This window comes from Spermophilus citellus (genome assembly GCF_964194105.1).
Source record: "Spermophilus citellus genome assembly, chromosome: 13".
NCBI classification, from domain to species: domain Eukaryota; kingdom Metazoa; phylum Chordata; class Mammalia; order Rodentia; family Sciuridae; genus Spermophilus; species Spermophilus citellus.
In genome coordinates this window covers 65432010-65457808 of record NC_138193.1, presented here as the reverse complement: position 1 = coordinate 65457808, position 25799 = coordinate 65432010, and the positions used below count along the sequence as shown (strand labels likewise).

The window sequence follows — 25799 nt, the reverse complement described above, 5'->3', positions numbered from 1 at the left end:
CAAATTGCCTTTCTAGTGACTGATGTATTCTGCTGTCTATCCCATTCTCCACTGTCCCCCCTCCCCTCCCCTCCCCTTCTCTCTCTCCATCCCCTCTACTATAAATCGTTTCTTTCACTTATATAATTTTTCTCCTACTCCTCCTTTCCTCTTATATGTAATTGTGTATAACCCTGAGGTTCACCTTCCAATTCCATGCAATTTCCCTTAACTCTCACTTTCCCTCTCGCCTATCATCCCTGTTTAATGTTAATCTTCTTCTCCAGCTCTTCGTCTCTACCCTGTCCTTGGTTACTCCCCTTATATCAAAGAAGACATTTGACATTTGTTTTTTAAGGATTGGCTAGCTTCACTTAGCATAATCTGCTCTAATGCCATCCATTTCCCTCCAAATTCTATGATTTTGTCATTTCTTATTGCAGAGTAATACTCCATTGTGTATAAATGCCACATTTTTTTAATCCATTCATCTATTGAAGGGCTTCTAGGTTGGTTCCACAATCTTGCTATCGTGAATTGTGCTGCTATGAACATCGATATAGCAGTGTCCCTGTAGCATGCTCTTGTTAGGTCTTTAGGGAATAGACCAAGAAGGGGAATAGCTGGGTCAAATGGTGGTTCCATTCCCAGCTTTCCAAGAAATCTCCATACTGCTTTCCAAATTGGCTGCACCATTTTGCAGTCCCACCAACAATGAACAAGTGTACCCATTTCCCCGCATCCTCGCCAGCACTTGTTGTTGTTGGACTTCTTAATGGCTGCCAATCTTACTGGAGTGAGATGGTATCTTAGGGTGGTTTTGATTTGCATTTCTCTGACTGCTAGCGATGTTGAGCATTTTTTCATGTACTTGTTGATTGATTGTATGTCCTCCTCTGAGAAGTGTCTGTTCAGGTCCTTGGCCCATTTGTTGATTGGGTTATTTGTTATCTTATTGTCTAATTTTTTGAGTTCTTTGTATACTCTGGATATTAGGGCTCTATCTGAAGTGTGTGGGGTAAAGATTTGTTCCCAGGATGTAGGCTCCCTGTTTATCTCTCTTATTGTTTCTTTTGTTGAGAGAAAACTTTTTAGTTTGAGTAAGTCCCATTTGTTGATTCTGGTTGTTAACTCTTGCGCTATGGGTGTCCTATTGAGGAATTTGGAGCCTGACCCCACAGTATGTAGATCATAGCCGACTTTTTCTTCTATCAGACGCCGTGTCTCTGATTTAATATCGAGCTCCTTGATCCATTTTGAGTTAACTTTTGTGCATGGCGAGAGAAAGGGATTCAGTTTCATTTTGATGCAAATGGATTTCCAGTTTTCCCAGCACCATTTGTTGAAGATGCTATCCTTCCTCCATTGCATGCTTTTAGCCCCTTTATCAAATATAAGATAGTTGTAGTTTTGCGGATTGGTTACTGTGTCTTCTATTCTGTACCATTGGTCCACTCGCCTGTTTTGGTACCAGTACCATGCTGTTTTTGTTACTATTGCTCTGTAGTATAGTTTGAAGTCTGGTATCGCTATACCGCCTGATTCACACTTCCTGCTTAGCATTGTTTTTGTTATTCTGGGTCTTTTATTATTCCATATGAATTTCCTGATTGTTTTATCTATTTCTACAAGAAATGCTGTTGGGATTTTGATTGGGATAGCATTGAACTTATAGAGAACTTTTGGTAATATCGCCATTTTGATGATGTTAGTTCTGCCTATCCATGAACAGGGTATATTTTTCCATCTTCTGAGGTCTTCTTCTATGTCTCTTTTTAGGGTTATGTAGTTTTCATTGTATAGGTCTTTCACCTCTTTTGTTAGGTTGATTCCCAGGTATTTTATTTTTTGGGGGGATATTGTGAATGGAGTAGTTGTCCTCATTTCCGTTTCAGAGGATTGGTCGCTGATATACAGGAATGCATTTGATTTATGCGTGTTGATTTTATATCCCACCACTTTGCTGAATTCATTTATTAACTCTAATAGTTTCTTTGTAGACCCTTTTGGGTCTGTTAGGTATAGAATCATATCGTCTGCAAATAGTGATAATTTAAGTTGTTCTTTTCCTATTTTTATGCCTTTAATTTCTTTCGTCTGTCTAATTGCTCTGGCCAGTGTTTCGAGGACTATGTTGAACAGAAGTGGTGAGAGAGGGCATCCCTGTCTTGTACCAGATCTTAGAGGGAATGCCTTCAATTTTTCTCCATTCAGAATGATGCTGGCCTGTGGCTTATCATAGATTGCTTTAACAATGTTGAGGTATGATCCTGTTATCCCTAATTTTTCTAGAGTTTTGAACATAAAGGGATGCTGTACTTTGTCCAATGGGTCAGCAGTTCTTAATATATGACTTGTGGACAGTTGGGGTCCTGGAGACCCTTTTAAAAGATCCACAAGATCAAAACATAAAAATACCAAGGTGTTATTTATCTTTGTGTGTGTGTGTGTGTGTGTGTGTGTAAGAGAGAGAGAGAGAGAGAGAGAGAGAGAGAGAAAGGATTGCTCAAATGGTGCAAAAGCAGTGGTGAGCAAAACTGTTGGACCTTTATGCCAAATCAAGATACAGGAACGAAACTGTAGTAGTAGTCATTGTTTTTAACACCATACACTCATAGTTGAGCAAGGAAAAAAGCCCGGGTATGGTGGCACACGCATGTAATCCCAGTGCTCTGAAGGCTGAGGCAGGAGGATTGCGAGTTCAAAGCCAGCTTCAGCAAAAGCGAGGTGCTAAACAACTCAGTGAGATCCTGTCTCTAAATAAAATACAAAAAAGGACTGGGGAATGTGGCTCAGTGGTTGAGTGCCCCTGAGTTCGATTAATGGTACCAAAATGTAGATTCACTTAAGAATGTTCTTGATGAAGCAATAAAAATTATTTATTTTATTAAATCTCAACCCTTAACACACACCTTCTTTAATATTCTGTGTGCCTGGGTACAGTGAGGCACACCTGTAATCCCCACTACTCAGAAGGCTAAGGCAGGAGATTGCAAGTTTGAGGCCAACCTGGGCAACTTAACATGACCCTGTCTCAAAAAATAAAAAGAACTTGAGATGTAGTTCAGTGGTAGAGTGCTTCCATTGCACAAGGCCTTGGGTTCAATCCCTAGTGCTATTTTAAAAAAAAAAAAAATGTGTGATAGAAAAGGAAGTGTTCTCCTGCACCCCAGGGTATGATGATTGTCTTTAGGAAAAATACTTGTGCAATTCAGTCATGAGCTAAACCAACTGCTTTTTAAAAGCAGAAAACCATTTTTAATTGAAAAAGCAACTGACAGAAATCATGATTATTTAGACTTAAGTATTTGGCTATATTTTCTTGAGAATTAGCTAATTGCTTAAAGGAAAACATGTGTTTGTTGTCAGTGATAAAATCCAAACTTTCAAGCTGCGAATTAGAATTTAGGAAAGTTTATCTGTTTCTGTGTGCTTGACAGCTTCTCAATATTCAAAGACGTTTCTGATGAGATATGATTGGTGGTTATATTAATGAATGTGATTTTTTAAAATACATATTATATAGTGAAATGTCTCACCAGTTGGCTAATATTTTCTGGGTGTCTACTACACAGTGTATTAAAAAAATCATTCATGGGTTTATGATCCAATCAGAGTACTAGATAAATTGTTGTTTTTTTTTAAAGACAGAGAGAGAGAATTTTTTTAAAATATTTATTTCTTTTTTAGTTCTCGGCAGACACAACATCTTTGTTTGTATGTGGTGCTGAGGATCGAACTCGGGCCGCACGCATGCCAGGCGAGCGCGCTACCGCTTGAGTCACATCCCCAGCCCTAGATAAATTGTTTAACAGAGCAGAAAAAGTTCGTTGATATGGTTTCAGATTCCATTGCAACTAACCCAGAAGAAACTACCACTCAGTAGATATTGGTGTGACATCAAAGAAGGTTACCCACAAATTCAATGAAGAAATATATATGAGAATCTAGCTGTCTTCTATTAAGTCAGACATTTGTAAAAATGTCAAACAATGAAGCTCATCTCACTACTTTTTTTATTTTGAAAAGTATAGTTATCTTTCACAAAAATATGTTAACATGTAATAGGTTTATAGTACTGCTGTTTTTAAATGAATAAAATAAATTTGTTAAAATTTTCTGTTTTCTTAGTTTCTAATATGTGGAATACTGATGAATATAACCCACATAAACAGAAGCTCTTTATTTAGTATTGTGTTTTTGAGATCATAAAGGGGTTCTGAGACAGAAAATTTGAGACCCAATGTCCTAAATGATAGCAAAAATAACGATCTTTAATGGGAATAGACTTGTGTAGGAAGTCACACTTGCAGTTTAATAAAGTATTTCTGTATACTAGAGTTGCTATTTACAGCAGTATCATTTTTAAGCTCTTTTTATATTTTTTTAGTTGTTGATCGACTTTTATGTATTTATTTATATGTAGTGCTGAGAATCGAACCCAGTGCCTCACACATAGCTAGGCAAGTGCTCTACCACTGAGCCACCACTTCATTATTAGAAAATAAGTCTATACTGACAGTATAAAATACAAGATTGCTAAATCAGAACCTTCAGCCAGAGTAGAGAGATTCTAAACCATTCAGCTATGTATTTATGTATATGTGTATGAAATAAAAAAAAAATATGTAGAAAGGAAAAAATGCTGTTTGAGCCTGGCGTGCTGGTGCACACTTGTAATCCCAGCAGATGGGAGGCTGAGGCAGGAAAATTGTAAATTCACAGCTAGCCTCAGCAACTTAGCAAGACCCTGAGCAACTCAGCAAGACCCTGTCTCTAAATAAAATACTAAGAGGGCTGGGGATGTGGGTCAGTGGTTAAGGCCCTCTGGGTTCAATCCCTGGTACCAAAAAAAAAAAAAAAAAAAATATGCTGTTTGTTCCAGCATATTTACATATGTGAAAGAAATAGTGCAAAGCTGGTCATTCTGTTATCTTTGACTTTCAGTAAGTGGCTACAAATGTAAACTTTTATAAAAGCAGTTTTCATTATCATCATCAGGAAAAGTACTACATCTTAATACTTAAAAAGTACTTTAATCTCTAATAATCCAGCCACTGGTTCTTAACTGGAATGGTGTACATTACAATTTCCTGAAGAGCTTTTTCACCAGCTGCTTCCTCCTTTCACCATTTCCATTTGAGAACCATTAACCAGACTTCTTATTTAGGAAAAGATTGGAATGCTTACTTTAGTTATTGCCTAATACAAGAATGTTTTCTGGCACAAAAGAATTTAGAAGGATTGTTATAGTACTGGAATGGTAGCAAATCAGTTTTTCTTCTTAAATATACTTCATGGGGGATGGCAGGTTTATTGAAATTGTGTCAGGCAGCATCCCCATTTCCTTATCTGTATGCCCGAAGGCTCATTTAGTATGCCTCTAGGAAGTAACTTGAGTATTTCTGGAGTAGTAAATTTTTTATTAGCTTTCAGAATTCTTTTTTATTTTTTGGCAGGGGTGGGGGTGGGAGTGGGGGTACTTAACCACTGAGCCACATCCCTAGTCCCTATTTTGTATTTTATTTAGAGACGGGGTCTCACTGTTGCTGAGGCTGGTTTTGAATTCAAGATCCTCTTGCCTCAGCCTCCTGAGCCACTGTGATTACAGGCATGCATCACCATACCCAGTTTCAGAATTTTTTAAATTAAATATTCATTTATAACCAGCACTGAACTTCTTTTTAAAATAACTTCATAAATACCAAATGCTCTCATTAATTATTTTAAATATTTTCTCACTCTGACTTTTGCTTATGTCGTATCTTTAGTTGGAATCTTTGTACTTAATACAAATCTAATTCCAGGACAAAAATTACTGTGCATTTTCTGTATACTGTAAGTATTAACATTGAATTTTCTTTATTTTATGTATTTAAGCCTTATAGCGTAAGAAAGGTTAAATTAAATTGTTCTTACTAAAGTAACATCTTCTTTTAAGGAGAGAAGGAGCCTATTTTGAGGAGACTGAGATACAAATCAAAAGGAAATTTTAATTTTTTTCTTTTCTTTTTCTTTAGAGCCAGGAAATGTCATTTCAATTCTTATTTCCTCCGAGTTTTTGAAAATGGATTCATTAGTAAGTATTAATTTTAAAAACTTCAAGAACTTCCCTTGAGGCTTTCCTCTCACCCCTATCTCTTCAAATGTCTGGAAAATTTTAGGACCTCTTACTAAAATAGTTGTTGTTAATTCAAGAGTGTAATTTTTTTTTAACTTTTTAAGCTATTGACGGACCTTTATTTATTAATTTATATGTGGTGCTGAGGATCGAACCCAGTGCCTCACACATGCTAGGCAAGCACTCTACCACTGAGCCACAATCTCAGCCCACGAGTGTAATTTCATTAGAATAAATTTCACGTTTGGAGATACTTTGTTCTGCTGGGAAAGGGTTAAGACAACTAGGTTTTTATGTGTTATGCTTATAAAGCAAGCAATTAATCCTCAAGAAGTAGCTCACTTTTATTAGATGAAACTTTACCCCCAAAGGGGTTTGCCCTACCACCAAATTAAATGAAGCTTAATTGGAATATATTTGTTTTGCTATTGAAGTAATTTCATGTTTTGCTTATGTGTCTTTCATTTATGAAAGTGAATGAAGGGGCTGGGGTTGTGGCTCAGTGGTAGAACGCTCGCCTAGCACGAGTGAGGCCCTGGGTTCAATCCTCAGCACCACATAAAAATAAATAAAATAAAGATATTTCTCCCAACTACAACTAAAAAAATAAATATATACTTTTTTTTAAAAAAAAAGTGAATGAAGAACAATATCCAACTATTAAGTGCTGTGATTTTCTGTATCACAGGAGCTCATGACTATTGCTTAAGAGTAGCTGGTGAAAGATAAAAATACTATATGTGTACATACATATTTCAAGTTCTAATGTTAAATATATTTGTTTTTATTTTGTTTAATACATTTCTTTTTCTTTCAAATAATTTTATATGTTTGTGGTTGATATTTTGTGGTTAATTTTTAAAAAATATTTGCTTTTAGCTTCTGGTAAAACGATATAGGACAGAATACTCCTTTGCTATGGTTGGCAGAAGAGAAGTTTGATTGATTATTTGGAGTTTTACTAATTTTATTAGTTATAGTGTTCTTTCTACTTCTTAGCCTCTCCCTATTTAACCAATTGGTATTATTTCAGAGAAGAGCTCCAGAACAAAAGTGAAGACTAACAGAGTCCTTACACTGAGTTTTGAAATATACATCCTAAAATATAATTTTTATGCTATTGGTAAAATATTTCAAAGAATAAGTGACTACTTCTCTTTGCTTTTAAACTAAATAAATACACTTTAGGTTGCAAGGAGGGGAAGGAAGTCAGAGAGCAAATCTAACACAAGTAAGAAAGCCTTTAAGTTACTGAAGGTTTGGTTCTACTACCCCAAGAAATGGAGGCTTACAATTATAATGAAGTTTAACTAGAAAGTCACTTGTATGTATTTTACTCAAAGGTACAGAATTAAGGTTTATACCATACCTGCCACAACCATAAAAGGTACATTATTATTTGAAATAGAAAAGGTTGAAAATAATTTTGCTAGGTTTGTCTGTGTGTTTACAAAATAAACCTGCTGGACCACATTGCAAGGGCAGATTAAACCAAATAGGCAAACCCAGTTAGTAAATAGCAATACATGGATTAGGCTTTTGATGAATTTTATGTTTGAAAGGTATGACATTATTATTTGTTCTATTCTGTGTTTTTTAGGTTGAACAGTGTATTCAATATTGCCACAAAAACATGAATGCCATAGTAGCTACCCCATGCAACATGAACTGTATTAATGCAAATCTTCTTACACGTATAGCTGATCTGTTCACACATGATGAAGTTGATGATTTAAAAGACAAAAAAGATAAGTTTAGAAGGTAAATTTAATTTTAAATCTAATGTTCCTATTAAATGAAATATGTCTGTTTAATTTTGGTGAAATTCTATTTTTAAAATATATTTTAAAATATATTTTTGTTTTAAGAGCCAGTGGCTTGTAATAAAAAAATTAGTAATTATTTTGTATAATGAACATATAAACATATGGTTGTATTGAATTATGTTAAAATTATTAAGACAGGCTCTAGTATAAAAGGGGAAAGTGATATGAGATGAGATCTGCAGTAGCCATATTATTTAAGAGCTGTTGAGGTCATAGCAAGGAAGATATGCCTTGTTCTAGGTGTGAATAGAAGTAAGGGAATGACATGATCTAATTTGTCTTAAGGGATCATTCTGGTTGCTATATGGAGATAGACTTTAGGGATATAAGAAGCAGTAGAATGCCTGCCTTGCATGCACAAGGCCTGGGTTCAATCCCCAGCACCACACACACACACACAAAAAAAAAAAAAAAAAACAGGAGACCCATTAGAAGGTTAGTGCAGTAGTCTGGGAAAAAATGAAAGAATTTGACTAGGGTAGAAGCAGTGAAACTAGAAAGAAGTAGATTGGTTCAGTGTATGTTATTAGAAAGATTTGACATATTTGTGAATTGGATGATGTGGGAAGAAAGAGAGATTTCCAGGATAATTAATAGGTTTTACCTTAAGCAACTACATGGATAGTAGTGCCATTAATGGAGAAAGGAAAGATTGGGGTAAGAGAAATCAAGAGTTAGATTTGGGGGCTGGGGATGTGGCTCAAGCGGTAGCGCGCTCGCCTGGCATGCGTGCGGCCCGGGTTCGATCCTCCAGCACCACATACAAACAAAGATGTTGTGTCCGCCAATAACTAATAAATAAATAAATATTAAAAAAAGAGTTAGATTTGGATTTTGAGGCTGTTTAATATACTTCTTGGACATTCAGATGGCATACAGGTGGATATTGAATTCATTAGTCTATATTTTAGGTCAGAGTTAGGGCTTAAAATAGAAATTTGAGAGTATATGAGATTTAAATAACAGAACTGAATGAGATTTCCTAGCAAGAGACCACAATTAGTGTTTTTTGTACCCTGCTCAAGAACTCTTTGCCTACATGAAGGTGGTAAAGATAACCTGTTTTTTCTGTTATTTGTCCTGAATTAGTTTTTTGTGTGTGTGGTATGAAATGGGGGTCAAGGTTCATTTTTTGCTCAACTAGATATTTAGTTGACAGACCACCAGAAAAGACCTTTTTTTCCTCACTGAATTGAAGTGTCACCTGTACGATAAATCAGGTTACTATTCATAAGGTCCATTTATAAGTTCTACATTTTGTTCTATTGATCTGCCTGTCCTCTTGAATTAATTACAGTAGCCTTATAATAATTTTTGGTATTTTCCAGCTTTACCTTTCTTTAGATTGCTGTCTGGATATTTTAAGTCCTTTGCATTGCTATATAAACTTTATAATTAGCTTGTGTTTTTCATATATGCACAAATCTGCTAGAATTTGGGGATTAATATTGAAACTATAGATGAATTGGGAAGAATTTAACATCTTAATATTAAGCCTTTTGGTCCATGAATATGATATAACCCTATATTTCTTTGAGTCTTCTTTAACTTAATTCAGTAATGTCTTATTATCTTTGATGTAGAGAAATTTCCCTTTTTAATTAAAATTTCCAAATTATTTAATTTTTGATGCTATTGTAAATGCTGTTTTTACTTATCAATTGTTAACAAGAGAGTGTTAATTAGAATACTCAGTATTTAGAGGTTCAACAGAGGAGAAGTAGCCTGTGAGGGACCTGTGAAGGAACCAGTGAAATAGAAGGAAAGGCAGAAGGAAAGAAAGTTTCAAAAGGAGGTACCAGGGCTGGGGATGTGGCTCAAATGGTAGCACACTCGCCTGGCATGCGTGCGGCCCGGGTTCGATCCTCAGCATCACATACAAACAAAGATGTTGTATCTGCCGAAAACTGAAAAATAAATATTAAAAATTTTTTAAAAAAAGGAGGTACCAATTAAGTGACCAAATGTGTGGGAATGCTACTTTGAGGTAGAGTAAGATAGAAACAGAAATGTGACCAATTAGATTTAGAAAAAAAATTTGCAGATATTTTGCTCTGAATGGCTGCTAAAAATATTCAGCAGCAGATATTATGAATAGGTAGGCTGAAGAGAGAATATTTTTAAAGAAGGGACTTACTGAACTTGTCATAGTGTGCATGCCTTTAATCACTGCTACTTGGGAAGCTGAAGCAAGAGAATCACAAGTTCAGGGCCAGCCTCAACAACTTAGTGAAAGCCTCAGCAATTTAACAAGACCATGTCTCAAAGAAAAAATAAAATAAAAAGGACTGGGGATGATGTAACTGAGTGTAAGGCACCACTGGGTTCGATCCTTAGTGCAAAATAAAGAGGAGTGGGCACTGAATCATGTTTATGTGCTGATCAGGATGATCCATTAAAGAGGAAGAAATGGATAATGCAGAAGATTATCCAAGAATTCAGTACTTAAGGAGAATGATATAGAGTATTACATGTAATAATAAAGTAATTAACATTTATTTAATTCTTAACACTATACCTAGAACTCTTTAAAAACTATATCATTTAATCTTTTTTTTTAGAAGTAGTTGGACACTATACCTTTATTTATTTATTTTTATGTGGTGCTGAGGATCGAACCCAGGGCCTTGCACGTAATAGACAAGCGCTCTACCTCTGAGCCACAATTCCAGCCCCTCATTTAATCTTTATAAAGTCTTATGAATTTGGAATTATTAACCACATTTTATAGATAAGAAAAAAAGTTTCAGCAAAAGGAAGTTGCTAAAGATCATATACCTAGCTGTGCACGGTGGCGCACACCTATGATCCCAGTGACTCTTGGAGGCTGAGACAGGAGAATCACAAATTCAAAGCCAGCCTCAGCAATGACAAGGCACTAAGCAACTCAGTGAGACCCCATCTTTAAATAAAATACAAAAAAAGGGCTGGGGATGTGGCTCAGTGGTTGATTGCACCTAAGTTTAATCCCAGTACCAAAAAAAAAAAAAAAAAAAAGATCAAATGCCTAGTTATTGATAGACTTGGATTGTTAAATTCTAAAAATATTTAATTTTGAATATTCTAATAACAAAGGAGAGAAGGAGAGGCACATATTTATCATCGTCTTATTTTCAGATGAAAATAGATTCTTGATCAGGCAGTTGTCATTGTTAGGTTTATTTACTTAGAATACCAAAAATGTACTATAAACTCCCAGAGAGAGAGCAGCTTTAGAAATTTATTAATGTTATTATATATATATATATATATATATATATATATATATGTAAAACAGTGCTTATTTTTCTCACTATAAAATATTTTTATAAAGTAAATATAGATAATTAATTTTTGGTAATTTATTATTAATAGTAAACTTTTTTGTAAGAAGATTGAGAGACTGTTTGATCCTGAGTACTTGAATCCAGATTCTCGGAGTAATGCTGCAACATTATATAGGTAATGTTTTTCCTTTAGTATGATATATAATACAGCCATATTTCTTAATTTACTGTTTTTAAAAATAATTTTTCTATCTTCTTTGTGTTATAGATGCTGTTTGTGTAAGAAACTTTTAACAAAAGAAACAGAAAGAAGAATTTCTTGTGTTCCTGGAAAAATTAATGTCGATCGACATGGAAATATTATCTATGTTCACATAAGGTGCAGTGAAGATAAAATGCAGCTTTTCTGTGTGAATTTCTAGTATATTTATAAAAGTATAACTTCTTTCATAAGGAATAGGATAGTGTCTTTTCTGCATATGATACAACTTTGATTTAGAAAACAAAACAAAGTTGTTGTAAAAACTACATTTTATTTTATTTTATTTTTAGTTTTCGGTGGACACAACATCTTTTATTTTTATGTAGTGCTGAGGATTGAACCCAGCGCCCATGCATGCCAGGCGAGTGCGCTATTGCTTGAGCCACATCCTCAGCCCAAAGCTACATTTTATTTACTGGGCAAATTATATAGTGTCTTCAAACTTCAAAATGATAAAAATTTATTAATCTTTTTTTTAATATCTTTGTTTATTCATTTTTATATGGTGCTGAGGATCGAACCCAGTGCCTCACATGTGCAAGGCAAGCGCTCTGCCCCTGAGCCACAATCCCAGCCCCAAATTATATTAATCTTAAAAGATATTCTGGTTAATGCCATTAAAATGATTTAGTTATCTTATAAGTGTTATATTTTGGCTTCAAGTGAATTTTGGTGAATGAGAAAAATTAAGTTCAGAGTTTCCATAATCTATTTATTCTTCATAATTGGTCAGTATTCTATTAATATATATTTCATTAATGCATAATACCTATTGTCCTTTTTAAGTTTAATACAAGTTCTCATTCTGAGTTGGAAGGGGGGTTGGTTGTAAATTGCTATAATCTCTTGGAAAAGCAGAAACTTTACAATGTATGTATTCTTTGACAACATCCTGCTGTTAGGAATTTATCTAATGTTGACTTTGTGAAAGCATTTGATGAGAACACTTATTGCTATATGAAGTATTTTAGCTAGCCAAAAAAAAAAAAGAAAAAACACCCAAATTATTAATATATATATATATATAATCTCCATACTATAGTGTAGTATATAAAACATATCAATTCTTTCTTTTTTTCTGTTTTTTTTTTTTTCTTTCTATGCTGGAGATGGAACCCAGGGCCTTACACAATCTAGGTAATTGCTCTACCACTAAGCTACATTCCCAGCCCCTCTAGTCAATTGTTAATGTGCAGACTTTAAGAATGTTGCAGAGCTGGGCATGGTGGTGCATGCCTGTAATCCCAACAGCTCAGGAGGCTGAGACAGGAGGATCGTGAGCTCAAAGCCAGCCTCAGCAAAAGTGAGGTGCTAAGCAACTCAGTGAGACTCTGTCTCTAAATAAAATACAAAAATAGAGCTGGGGATATGGCTCAGAGGTCAAGTGCCCCTGAGTTAAATTCCTGGAACCAAAAAGAAAGAATAATGTTGCAAAAATATATATACTTGCATAGAAAGTCATTAATGGTAAATTTTTGAAAATAGGGGAAAATAAAACTTCAAACATGTTCACTAAAATATTAACTGTGGTGTTACCTTTAAATGATAGTATTATGAATGACTTTAATTTTCTTTTTGCTTGTTCTTTTTCTGTATTAAAAATGTATAGCCTGGAGCTGGGGTGGTGGCTCAGTGGTCGAGTGCATCCCTGGCATGTGTGAGGTACTGGGTTCGATCCTCAGCACCACATAAAAATAAGTAAACAAAATAAAGGTATTGTGTCCATCTACAACTTAAAAAATATATATATATAGTCCTTCCAGGCAGAGTGGCACACACCTGTAATCCCAGCAGCTTGGGAGGCTGAGATGGAAGGATCACAAGCTCAAAGGCAGCCTCAGCAAAAGCGAGGTGCTAAGCAACTCAGTGAGACCCTGTCTCTAAATAAAAATACGAAATAGGACCGAGGATGTGGCTCAGTGGTCCAGTGCCCCTGAGTTCAAACCCTGGTACCCACCTCCCTCCCAAAAAGTGGATAGCCCTTTTATTTTTTAAAAAAAAAACTGTATTACATTGTATATCTTAAACATCAAAACAGAAATACTGGGCAACACTTAATTTAACCTTAGTATTAGTAGCACAGTCAACTTTAAAATGTTTCCTTTTCTTTCAATACAATAATCAGTGAATCTTCACTAGTTATTATCATAAGCACCGGGAATTTTATACTTTTTTGTCTGAGATTTGATTTACTTTTTGAAAATTACTTTCATTTTCATCTAAGTCTGTAGTTGATACATTTATAAGTTGATACATTTTGTTTTATTTTCTTTCCGTACTGTTATTGAACTCAGGGCTATTCTACTACTAATCTATATCCCTGTCCCTTTTAATTTTTTAAATTTTGAGACAAGGTCTCACTAAATTGCTAGAACTGTCCTTGAACTTGTAATCCTTCTGCCTCAGCCTCCTGAGTTTCTGGTATTACAGGGATGGAACACTACACTTAGCCATGTATACATTTTAAAAATAGAGTCTTTAAGGGGCTGGGGTCATAGCTCAGTGGTAGAATGCTTGCCTCGCATGGGTGAGGCTCTGGGTTCAATCCTCACACCATAAAAATAAATGAAAAATAAAGGCATTGTGTCCATCCTCAACTAAAAATATTTTTAAAAATAGTATTTTTAAAAATACAGCTGGGGCTGTAGCTGGTGGCAGAGAACTTGCCTTAGACGTGGGAGGCATTGGGTTCCATTCTCAACACTACATAAAAAAATACACAAATAAAATAAAGGCATGCTGTCCATCTACACTACAAAAAAATTATTTTTAAATAGTCTTTAAATAACTTTTTTAAACAAATGTGCCTATTCAATCTGTAATAACATGATGGCATTTTGATATTTATTGAACTTAGCAAAAAAAATAGCAAAAATTAGATTAGTATAAAGACTTAAAAAGAACTTGAGATACATGTGGCCATAGCAAATAGTTTTAAGCCTTTGTTATATTTAATTTTAAAATGTATATTAATAAGACCTAGTTGTATATAGCTATATTGCTCAATTACAAGAAAATGCTGTTTGAAAATAATGTAAAGAACCAACACATCAATATGGCCTTTTATTTTTATTGATACATTGTAATTATACATACCTGTAGATTTAACTGTTATATATTCATACATGCACACAGTAGAACAATATAATCTGATGAATTTTGTTCCCCAGTGTCTTCCTTTCCCTCCTGTCCTCCCTTCCTCTGGTCCCTTCCTCTGGTCTATCTGATCTCCCTTCTATTTTCATGACATCCCCTTCCCTTTTTTTGCCCTTTTCCATATAACTTCCACATGTAACAGAAAACATATGACCCTCAGCTTTCTGAGTTTGGCTTATTTTACTTATCATAATGTTCTCAAGTTCCATTCATTTTACTGCAAATATATATAACAAATGACATAGGTTTTTTGAATTATAAGTTACTAATAACATTTCTTTGAACAAATGCAGTTAGAATAAAGGTTTCTTTAACAACATATGCCTAAGTCCCAAGTATTGGCCTGTTTATACTACTTAATTAATAATACTTCTTCTAACTTAGCAAAACAATTTGACATTCAACCTTTCATACTATCTTCTGTTGTCCACAGAATAATCAAACTCCCAAGTGAAATTTTATCTACCTATCAATGTAGTCCATATCATACCTGAGGAGTATTCTGGAAATAAGCTACAAATCTAAAAATATTTATTTAGAACAAATTGGTTATGATGCTTGCCTTATAATAATATATAACAATTGAGGCTCTTTCTCCAGAGATAAGACTTGGGATGTTCATGAGTATTTGAATACCCTTTTTGAAGAACTAAAATCTTGGAGAGATGTGTATTGGCGATTGTGGGGAACAGTCAACTGGCTGACTTGTTCAAGATGTTATCAGGTGAGTTATTTTTTTAAAAATCCTACTCTGCAAATGTTAAGGGCAAGTCTCTTTTGATATCTTGTGTTTAATTTGTTAAATTTGGATGTGTTTGGACAATATCCAGCATTTCTTTTAAAGAAATAGTGGCTGCTGGGTGCGGTGGCACATGCCTTTAATCCCAGCAATTTGGGAGGCTGAGACAAGATGATCACAAATTCAAGGCCAATCTCAGCAATTGAGTAGGGCCCTAAGCAAGTTGGTGAGACCCTGTCTCAAAATAAATAAAAAGGGCTGGGAATGTAGCTCAGTGGTAAAGTACCCCTGGGTTCAATCCCAGTTTTTTTTTAAAAAAAAAAAGAAAACTAGTGGCAAAAGCAGTGTTGCCATTAAACATTGCTTGTATCTGGCTTCATTTCTCTTGCAATTTTTTCCCCCTCTATTTTATTTTTATTGATGAAATAATCAGTTCCTGGGCTGGGGATGTGGCTCAAGCAGTAGCGCGCTTGCGTGGCATGCATGGTACGCTGGGTTTGATCCTCAATACCACATAAAAATAAAAAATAAAGATATTGTGTCCACCTAAAACTAAAAAAATAAATATTTTTTTTAAAAATAAATAACCAGTTCCTGACTGGATTTTAGAAAAGCAACAGGTTTTAAGTGCCCAATATCCTTGTCATCCCACTGATTTCAGAGACTGAGGCAGGCAGATCAAAAATGTTTGAAGCCAGCCATGGCAACTTAACCAAGACCCTATTTCAATAAAAATCTGGGGATGTAGAGATGTATCTTAATGGTAGAGTGTCCCTGAGCTCAATCCCCAGTATTGGGGCAGTGGGGAGGGAGTGAGCAAATTTATTGTTTCAATGCTTAAAAAAAAAAAATCCTTCCTTCCTCTAATTATTCTTAGTCAAAATATTTCCATGTTGGCCAGTAAATTTCTGTGGAAATTCAGAAGCACTTTACGGGTAAGGTGCTATTGGGGTGTATTTGTGCGATTGTGTGTTTTAATTATAATTGTTTTTGTTAAAACAATGTGTTCCCAAAAAGGTTTGGGTTTTTATTTTTTTATGGCACTGGAAATCAAGCCCAGGGCCTCAGACATGCTAGACAAGCACTATACCACTGAGCTATATCCCTAGTCCTGTTCATTTTTTTTAACTTTATTTTATTTATTTATATGTGGTGCTGAGGATCGGACCCAGGGTCTCGCACAAGCTAGGTAAGTGTTTTTACTGCTGAGCCACAACCCCAGCCCCTAGCCCTGTTCATTTTTATGAATGAAGATTATAATAAAATTACAAGAAATCTTGCTATTTGAAAGAAAATTTTATAGGATGAAATGGGGCTGGGGCTATAGCTCAGTGGCAGAGCGCTTGCCTCTCACATGTGAGGCACTGGGTTCGATCCTCAGCACCACATAAAAATAAACAAAGGCATTCTGTCCATGTACAAATACAAAAAGAATTAAAAATAGGTCTTTAGAAAAGTTAATCCCTAATTAATCTTATTATGAATCATGTTTTCTACATATAATTTCTTTTTTTAATTTATTTTTTAGTTTAGGTGGACACAATATCTTTATTTTATTTCTGTGTGGTGCTGAGGATCGAACCCAGGTGCCTCATGCATACTAGGCAGGAACTCTACCACTGAGCCACAACCCCAGTCCCAAGTTTTCTACATATAATTTCTTATGAATTGTTAAAGTCTTCCTCCCCTCCTAGAAGTTCTTCCTCTTTCACTTTGGTAATGATTTTCAGTAGAGGGAAGGAAAATCAGTTTATCAAAACTATCAGAGTGGGATTTCCAAACATATAAGTTCCCACTTAATGAGCTCTCTATGTTTCCAGGATTTTATTTTATTTTATTTTTACAGTGCTAGGGTTCAAACCCAGGGCTTCACAAATGCTAGACAAGTGCTCTACCACTGAGCCACATTCCTAGCCCTTCCCACAATTTTTTAAATCAATTTTACTGAATCATATTCTATATATAATAAAATCCATCCATATCTAGGTTGGTAAATACACATAGTAATATTACTGCCATTACCATCAAAGTACAGAATACTTCCATCACTCTAAAAAGCTTCCATTTGCCCTTTTTCAGTTAATTTCTTCTTCCCAGGAAGAAGTGATTCCAGTCACTCTGAACTGGAGTCTGATCTGTTTTCTGTCTATAGTTTTGCCATTTCCAGGATATCATCTAAATAAAACCATACAGTATTTAGCTATTCAACTATAACTTCTTTCATTCAGCAAAATGGAATTGAAATTTTTCCCTGTTGTTGCATGTATTGGTTTGTTTCTTTTTATTGCCAGGTAGAGTCGTTATATGAATATAGCACAATACGTTATTCCATTTGCCAGCTGAAGGACATTTGTAGTGATTCTAGATGAGGACCATTATGAAGAAAGTTGCTATAAACATTTTCTTACAGGTTTTCCTATGAATATAGGTTTTTACTTTTCTTGATTAATTTCCTAGAAATAAGATTATAAGATTCTATAGTAAATATAAAATTTACCATTTACCTAGCAGTTTTCTAAAGTTCCTCAACCTTTTTGCATTCCTACCAGGTATGTGTCAGAGTTCTTATTTCTCTATATCTCACTAACATTTGATATTGTCAGGTTTGTTTGATTTTTGGGGGGGGGGGGTGTTAATTTGTTGATGGTGGGGACTTTATGTTTGTTTGTTGTTTTGTTTTGTTTTGGTACTGGGTATTGAACCCATGGGCTCTCAACCACTGAGACACATCCCCATTCCTTTTTTTTTTTTTTTTCCTGTTTTTTGTAGGTATAGATGGACAGAATGCCTTTATTTTATTTGTTTATTTTTATGTGGTGCTAAGGATTGAACCCAGTGCATAACACATGCTAGGCAAGCACTCTGCCACTGAGCTACAGTCCCAGTCCCTCCAGCCATTTTTAATTTTTTAAATTTTTGAGACAGGGTCTCGCTAAGTTGCTTGGGCCTCACTAAGTTGCTGAGGCTGGTCTTGAACTTGTGATCTTCCTGCCTCAGCCCTAACTGCTGGGATTGCAGGTGTGAGCCACTCTGCCCAGCTAATTTTGTTTTTTTCTTTGAATTTTTGCCAATTTATATACACATTTGAAATCTGATTATTTAATCTATAATTAAACCTTGGTAAGGTCTTTTCTCTAATAACTCAAAGGACAATTTTCATTATACTGATGATAAATATTTACCTCAAAAATATGTCATAGAAAAAATTATCAAGGAGCCAGGCACAGTGGTGCACATATGTAATCCCAGAGACTCAGGAGGCTGAGGCAGGAAGATCACAAGTTCAAGGACAGCATCAGAAATTTAGCAAGAGCCTGTCTCAAAATAATAAAATTCCAGTTTTCTGTTAGTTTTCTAACAGTACATAAATAAGTATAAGAAGAAATAGAAGTCCTTCTTAATACCATTCTCCTAGTCTCCATTTCCTTAGGGTGTGGTAAAGCACCCCTGGGTTCAATTCCCATACCACCAAGAAATATATATGTGTATATGTGTCAAGGAATAATAAAGTAAGGCAAATTTTTATTGCATGTTTCATTGGAAATTTTCTGAGTAAATATCAGTGTAATTCATTAGAATTTTGAATAAAGTGGTTTTTCTTTTTCATAACTTTATTGAGGTACACTACATGCTATAAAATTCACTTATCACAACTACGTAATTTTTGGTAAATTTACAGTTGTACAATAATCACCACAAACTGATTATAGTACATTTTCATCACCCAGAAAAGTCCCATTTGCCCATCTGCTTCCACTCCCTGTGACAATCATTAATCTACTTTATCTATAAATCTGCCTTTCTGGTACATTTCATATAAGTGAAATACACAACACATGTTTTTCAGTATAGTATTTTTGAGATGTATAATTTTTTAAAATATTTTTTTAGTTGTTGATGGATGCCGCGGTCTGGCTGGGCACAATTCAGGAGACACTTATCAAAAGAAACGAACTTTATTTTTAGAACCACACACGCCAAACAAAACAGCTCCTCAGGAAAACCTTCCAATCTAATACCATTGCACTTCTATGGGGATTAGTCGCCACTCCTAGGCCTCGAAGCGTTTGAGTGGCTTGTTGTAATGGCCAATGTTTTGGCCATTCTTGACGAGAGATGATGCTAAGGTCTGCACCTGTATCCAGTAGCCCATTAAATTCATGTCCTTGAATATTTAGTTTTAGCATGGGGCAAGAATCTAAATTTAAAGAAAGCATAGCCCAATCTACACCCGTGGAACCTAATCCCTTGGAACCTCTTTCTACAGTACGACTGAAAAATTTATCATGTAGGCTGGGTATTATTAGTAACTGTGCTATTCTATCTCCTGGTGAAATTACTGATATACCCTTTGGAGAACTGGCTATAATTTTTATTTTACCTTCATAATCGGGATCAATTACCCCAGGACTTATCATAAGTCCTGTTAGAGTAGAAGAGCTGCGTCCCAATAATAAGCCTACTGTTCCTTTGGGAAGAGGTCCTTTTACCCCTATGGGAATGATTTGAACTCCCATCTCTGGAGTTAGTACTGCTCTGGCGGAGGCGCAGATGTCCAACCCTGCGCTCCCTCTGGTTTGTCTGATGAGGGATCTGATGGACAATGTGTCCTGGGCACTACCCTGATGGGGTTGCTGGGTTCCTCCAGTGCTCCGTGTATTTGTGGTTTTGGGCCCCTTTATTTTATTTATTTATTTATTTATTATAAGAGAGAGTGAGAGAGAGAGAGAGAGAGAGAGAGGGAGAGAGAGATTTTTTTTTAATATTTATTTTTTAGTTTTCGGCAGACACAACATCTTTGTTTGTATGTGGTGCTGAGGATCGAACCCAGGCCGCACGCATGCCAGGCGAGCGCACTACTGCTTGAGCCACATCCCCAGCCCATTATTTATTTATTTTTATGTGATGCTGAGGATTGAACCCAGTACCTCACACATGCCAGGCAAGCACTCCACCACAAGCCACAACCCCAACCCCTGAGATGTATAATTTCATTGTGGGAATAATCATTGATTTTATATATTTCTTTTTCTCAGGCTTTTCTCTGTATTGAACTTTCACATTGTCAGTACCACTCAGAAACAGTAGTTTATTCTACTGCAGCAAACTCACTGAGCACTGTTGGCACTGGAATTTATCCCTGCTGCAATCAAAAGGTTCTTCGATTTGATCCCACTCAGCTTACAAAGGTAAATTTTGAATGTTGCGCTTTTATAGTAACACACTCCCTAACACTTTTATGTAAACCCTTTCTCCTCATATTGTTTTTAAAGTATAAAAGTAATATATTCATGTAGAAAAGTTTTCTAACAGTACATAAATAAGTATAAGAAGAAATAAAGTTCCTCTTAACACCATTCTCCTAGTCTCCATTTCCTTATAGGTAACTATGTTTAATAGTTTCCTTTTGGACCTTTTAAATACATTTTAGGCACAAATGATTTGTATTTTTTTGTTTTGTTTTGTTTCAGATATGGAATTATACTACTCATATTATTCTGAAACTTGCACTTTTCCACTCAACAACATACCTAGGTTATCTCTCTATGACAGTTCATTTAACTGCTGTGTGATAGTCCAAACTATGCATATATCACAATTTCTTTAACCATTATCCTGTTGATAAACATTTATGTTGTTTCCAGATTGATGGTATTATAAGTTTTGTAATGAACATCCTTGCACATATATCTTGGTGCTGTATGTGTATACTAGTATAGATTATATTCCGTGATCGCTAACACTTTTGAAATGTTATATAATTAAATTTCATGAGTGGGTGAAAGGAACTTAAAGCTTTTCATCACCATCATCCATACAAAAAAATATTTATAAAGCACCAAAGATGAACCACTCCCTATATATAGGTATGGGTTGAGAAGTGAATACCTAGATTTATTCCTAACAAAATATATGCAAGAACTCTATGCAGAAAACAATTATTTAATGAGAGAAAATAAGGAGACTTTAAAAATGGATAGTTGTACCACGTTCATAAATTGGAACACTCAAAGATGTAAATGTTCCCCAAACTCACCTATATAGATATGAATCCTACAAATCAGTACCAAAAAAAAAAAAAAAAAGACAATATGCCAGGCATACATACTTGTAATCCAGCAATTTAAGAGGCTGAAGCAAGAGAATCACAAGCCTTGGCAATTTAGCAAGACACTGTCTCAAAATTTTAAAAAAGGGCTGGGAATGTACCATACAATTGGGATAGAGGATAGAAATTATCTTTTGGGAGAAGGGAAGCAGTTAAATGATCAGGAATGGACCCATGGGTGATTCCTGGAGTGTTCTCGTGTGTATGTGTGTGCGTGTGCACAGGTGCATATGTGCATTTGTGTTTTCTTTTTTTAAGGTGGGTGGTGGTTAAATGGATATTATTGGGTATTTTTGAAGCTGTACACTTATGTTTCAATCTTTTTACTTTTTTTTTTCAAGAAATGTTTTTAAATATGATTTGACTAAGCAAAGAAGAATAAGAACAGTGATCTTTAAAGAAATGTTTTTATTAATGAATCAACCTCTCTAATTTAGTATCTCTTACATGACAGGGCTGTAAAGTGAAGGACCACATGGTTACGCTTCATGATCAAGGTGAAGGTGGAGATTTGCTGTCCGTTCCAACTACTAGAATACTGGACGATCTAAATAAGCACAAAGATGTCATTGTTGTGCCTTTTTCTAAAGATTTGGTTAGGTGAGGGGGAAAAAAATCCAACAACACTGAATTACAGCCTTATTCAGTGGGGGAATTCAGTGAAGGTTCCCATTTCAGAATTCCCTGATATCTAGTGCTTTCCCAAATCAATAATGTCAGTCCTTAAGTAGTTTTCATTGCTTCAGATAGTTTAGCTGAAATTATGTTAGCTTACAATAAGTGTAAGCATATATTTATTTGGTAGGCAAAATACTTAAAAATATCTGAGATCCAAGAGAAAAAAAAAAAAAACTAATGAAGAGTTCTTGGTGATTAAAAAAGTTGGGATTCTAAATCCAATTTTTTGAGGATTTTTAATTTTTTTCCACATTTGCTTGAGCATTCCTACTTCACCTCCTCCTTATTCCTTCCCCTTTTCTCCCTCCCCCTCTTCCTCCTCCACTTCCTCTCCCATTTTTTTGTTGTTACTGGGGGTGAATCCTAGAACTTCATAGGTACTAGGCAAATACTCTACCTCCAAGCTATACCCCTAGCCCAAGCCCTTTTTAATTGCTTAATTGATACAGCTAGAAAAAGTTTTGATGGTTGAGGTCATCTTCCATAAAGGGGAATTGCTAGATGAATTAAGAAATGAAAATGTTGAAATGGCATCCTTATATTCAGGAACTGTATTCCTTTCTTTTTTGTGGTGTGAGAATTTAATCCAAACCATTTTTCTTAAAATTGACAATAAAATATTTGCAGTTAAAAGATATTCTCATTTAAATTTTTAAGAATTTTCACAATTCACAAAAATGTGTTTTCTTTCAAGTGATCCTGCAGTTGGCTCCTCTGATGAAAAGGGTCTAGAATGTGATGTTTTACTGGAGCCACATACACCATGGGGCCCCAAAACTGGAGAGCTCAATGCTGTGAGTAACTAATTTTACTTATTCTCCATATGAACAATTGATGATGTTTCATGTTTGACAGGAACTTGGTCAGTTTAAGTTGAAATTGAACTATCTAATCATAACAAGGTATTATGCTGAGTTGATATGATTATAAGAGTGCTAGGATATGTTCCTTGCCCTCAAAGAATTAAGAACTACCGAGAAATGAAGATAATATGAATGAATATTTTGTCTCCTCTATTTCTATAACATTTGGTATGAAATTTTTTATTAAGTCAGAAATATGTTTAGTTTTTCAAATACATTCAATTTTTCAAAATTGTTCAAAAATAACAAAAAGTCTGTTATCTTTACATGTGACTTACTTTTATCATTTGGAAATGAAGCTGGAAAAGTGTCAATTTTTTTCTTTTTCTTTTTTGTTTTTCCTGTAAAGTCTTGGAATTAAACCAAGACTCTGTTGCATGTTGCCTAACTGAACTACATGCCCAGCCCTTTTTGCTTTTTTTAAACATTCACATTCTTCTCTTAATAGAAGATTTAAAAGACAGATATATTAACTTAATATATCAGTTTCAACCTGAATTTTAAGTTGTTTCAACTGGGAAAGGAACTTGTTTTAACTCTTCTGTAATATCCATGTGAAAATAAGGAGGTGCAATGTGAGTGAGTGCAGATTTAGTAATCTCTTCTTCCTCTTTTTACAGTTCTTGTCCCTAAAAAACTGGACTCTGCAACTGGTAAGTAAGCAATTATATTCAGCTTTCATGGCTCTCTTTCTTCCTAAATTAAAGTTTAATTTAATAGAATATTATCAGTGACTTACTTTGTAAGTTTTAGTGAAATGTATATCTACTTTTTCAGCTTCTTCAATTTTGCACATACTAAAAATGTTGTTAGATTGTTTAAGAGGGACATATCATCTCCATTATCTGATTGCATAAGCCATAGATCTTATTAAAAGACTTTTTAAAGTCACTTTAAATCACATATAGAACATTAAACAAATAAAAAATCTACTAAGGTCTCATTATTTGATTGTTTAATTGGTTCTTTTTTTAATCTGCTTACTCAGTATTTATAAAAATAGGATAGAAATTTGGGTTAGGGATAGCAAACAATAGGACTGATAGGTACAGAAAAGTTTAAGTAATAAAGGCCACATTCATTGAGAGAGTGTACACATGTACTTGTTAACAACTTTAATGCCAGCCTTTGTGTTTTAATTTAATCTTAACATCAAGTAACATGTTGAGTGACAAAAGTTCAACAAATACTGATTATCTGTCTATCACGTTTCTAGATTCTGTGAAGGAAATAAATTTTAAAATATTAGATGTAGGTGCTGGGGTTGTGGCTCAGTGGTAGAACACTTGCCTAGCATGTGTGAGGCACTGGATTTGATTCTCAGCACCACATATAAATAAATGAATAAAATAAAGTTCCATCAACATCTTTAAAAAATGTTTTTTAAAAATATTAGATGTAATGCAATCCAGAATATAGAAATTCTCAGTTCTGGGGATCAAACTTGTAAACTCACACTGCTTGGCAAGTGTTCTGCCACTGAGCTACATCACCAGCCCTAAACATAGAAATTCCTATGACCATATCCTGAATGTTGTGCAAGGTAGACAGGAGTCATTTTATCAGCTCTTGTTCAACTAATTCATCCAAAATAAGTATAGTTAAATGTGTTTTAAGGAATTCATTACAGAGTTGATAATAATACATTTGTAATAGATGTGTTTGTTAATTTAGAAACAACAGTCATTATTTTCAGAAGAAGAAGAATATACCACTGGATCTGAGGTCACTGAAGATGAAGTTGGTGATGAAGAAGAAGTATCCAAGAAACAAAGTATTGACTTCTAAATTAAAATTAAATCACATTCTTTATGAAGAAGTTATATTCTGAAGCTTGATGCAAGCAAGGATTGGGAAATTGTCTTTAAAATGTTTCTATGTGGCAGGTTATAACATTGGGAGTAAAAGAAAGAAAGGATGCTCCTTTAAGATTCCCATAAAGTTGTAAAGTACAGTGTACTGAGAAATAAATCTGCCAATTTCCACTTCCAGTGTAATCTGTGACTCAGATTAGGTGAAATGTGATCAGAGACACGAACCTGAGATGATTTGAAGTGGAACTCAAATAAGCCGTTCAATAAGTATGATTTTTTTTAAATATTAAAAGCATGTTTATGGGCTAGGGTTATAGCTCAGCGGTAGAGCGGTTGCCTTGCAAGCATGAGGTACTGAGTTCAATCCTTAGCACCACATAAAAATAAATAAATAAATAAAGATATTGTGTCCATCTACAACTAAATTTTTTTTAAAAAGCATGTTTATTATACAACTATAATATGAAGTTGGGTCAAAACTTTTCAACTCATTGGTTTCAAGAAACAGCAGGTAAAATTGGTTCAAAACAGCCTTTTAAAGACTCACGTGTTATAGGTATTTGTTTTTTTGGTGTTTTGTAGGTTTTGGGGGGGGAGTGGGGAGTACCCGAGATTGAGCTCAGGGGCACTCGGCCACTGAGCCACATCCCCAGCCATATTTTGTATTTTATTTAGAGACAGGGTCTCACTGAGTTGCTTAGCACCACCTCGCTTTTGCTAAGGCTGGTTTTGAACTTGAGATCCTCCTGCCTTAGCCTCCAGAGCTGCTGGGATTACAGGTGTGGGCCACTGTAATCCCATGTTAAAAAAAGATTGTAAGTCAGATTTTTATAAAGTTAAACAAAGTTTATAAAGTTTACCAAAATGATTAATGTCCTACAAAGCAATAAATGAATAAACCTTGAGGTTATATTTTCTACTAGATAGAAATAATTTCCAATTCTGTTAGGAAAACAAGATAACATGTATCTTTACTATGTCTGGAC

General features: G+C 34.8%; 1 protein-coding gene across 1 annotated transcript in view; it reads left to right on the top strand.

The window, feature by feature from the left end:
- The window catches only part of SANBR (SANT and BTB domain regulator of CSR), a 53039-nt gene that overhangs the window by 13934 nt on the left and 13306 nt on the right, over positions 1-25799 (top strand). The window contains exons 8-17 of the mRNA XM_081264400.1: positions 6000-6058; positions 7701-7861; positions 11281-11367; positions 11461-11571; positions 15211-15334; positions 20386-20538; positions 21913-22058; positions 22831-22930; positions 23620-23652; positions 24674-24773. Of these exons, the coding sequence (XP_081120526.1) occupies positions 6000-6058; positions 7701-7861; positions 11281-11367; positions 11461-11571; positions 15211-15334; positions 20386-20538; positions 21913-22058; positions 22831-22930; positions 23620-23652; positions 24674-24773 (1074 nt within the window). The remainder of the gene's footprint in view (positions 1-5999; positions 6059-7700; positions 7862-11280; positions 11368-11460; positions 11572-15210; positions 15335-20385; positions 20539-21912; positions 22059-22830; positions 22931-23619; positions 23653-24673; positions 24774-25799) is intronic.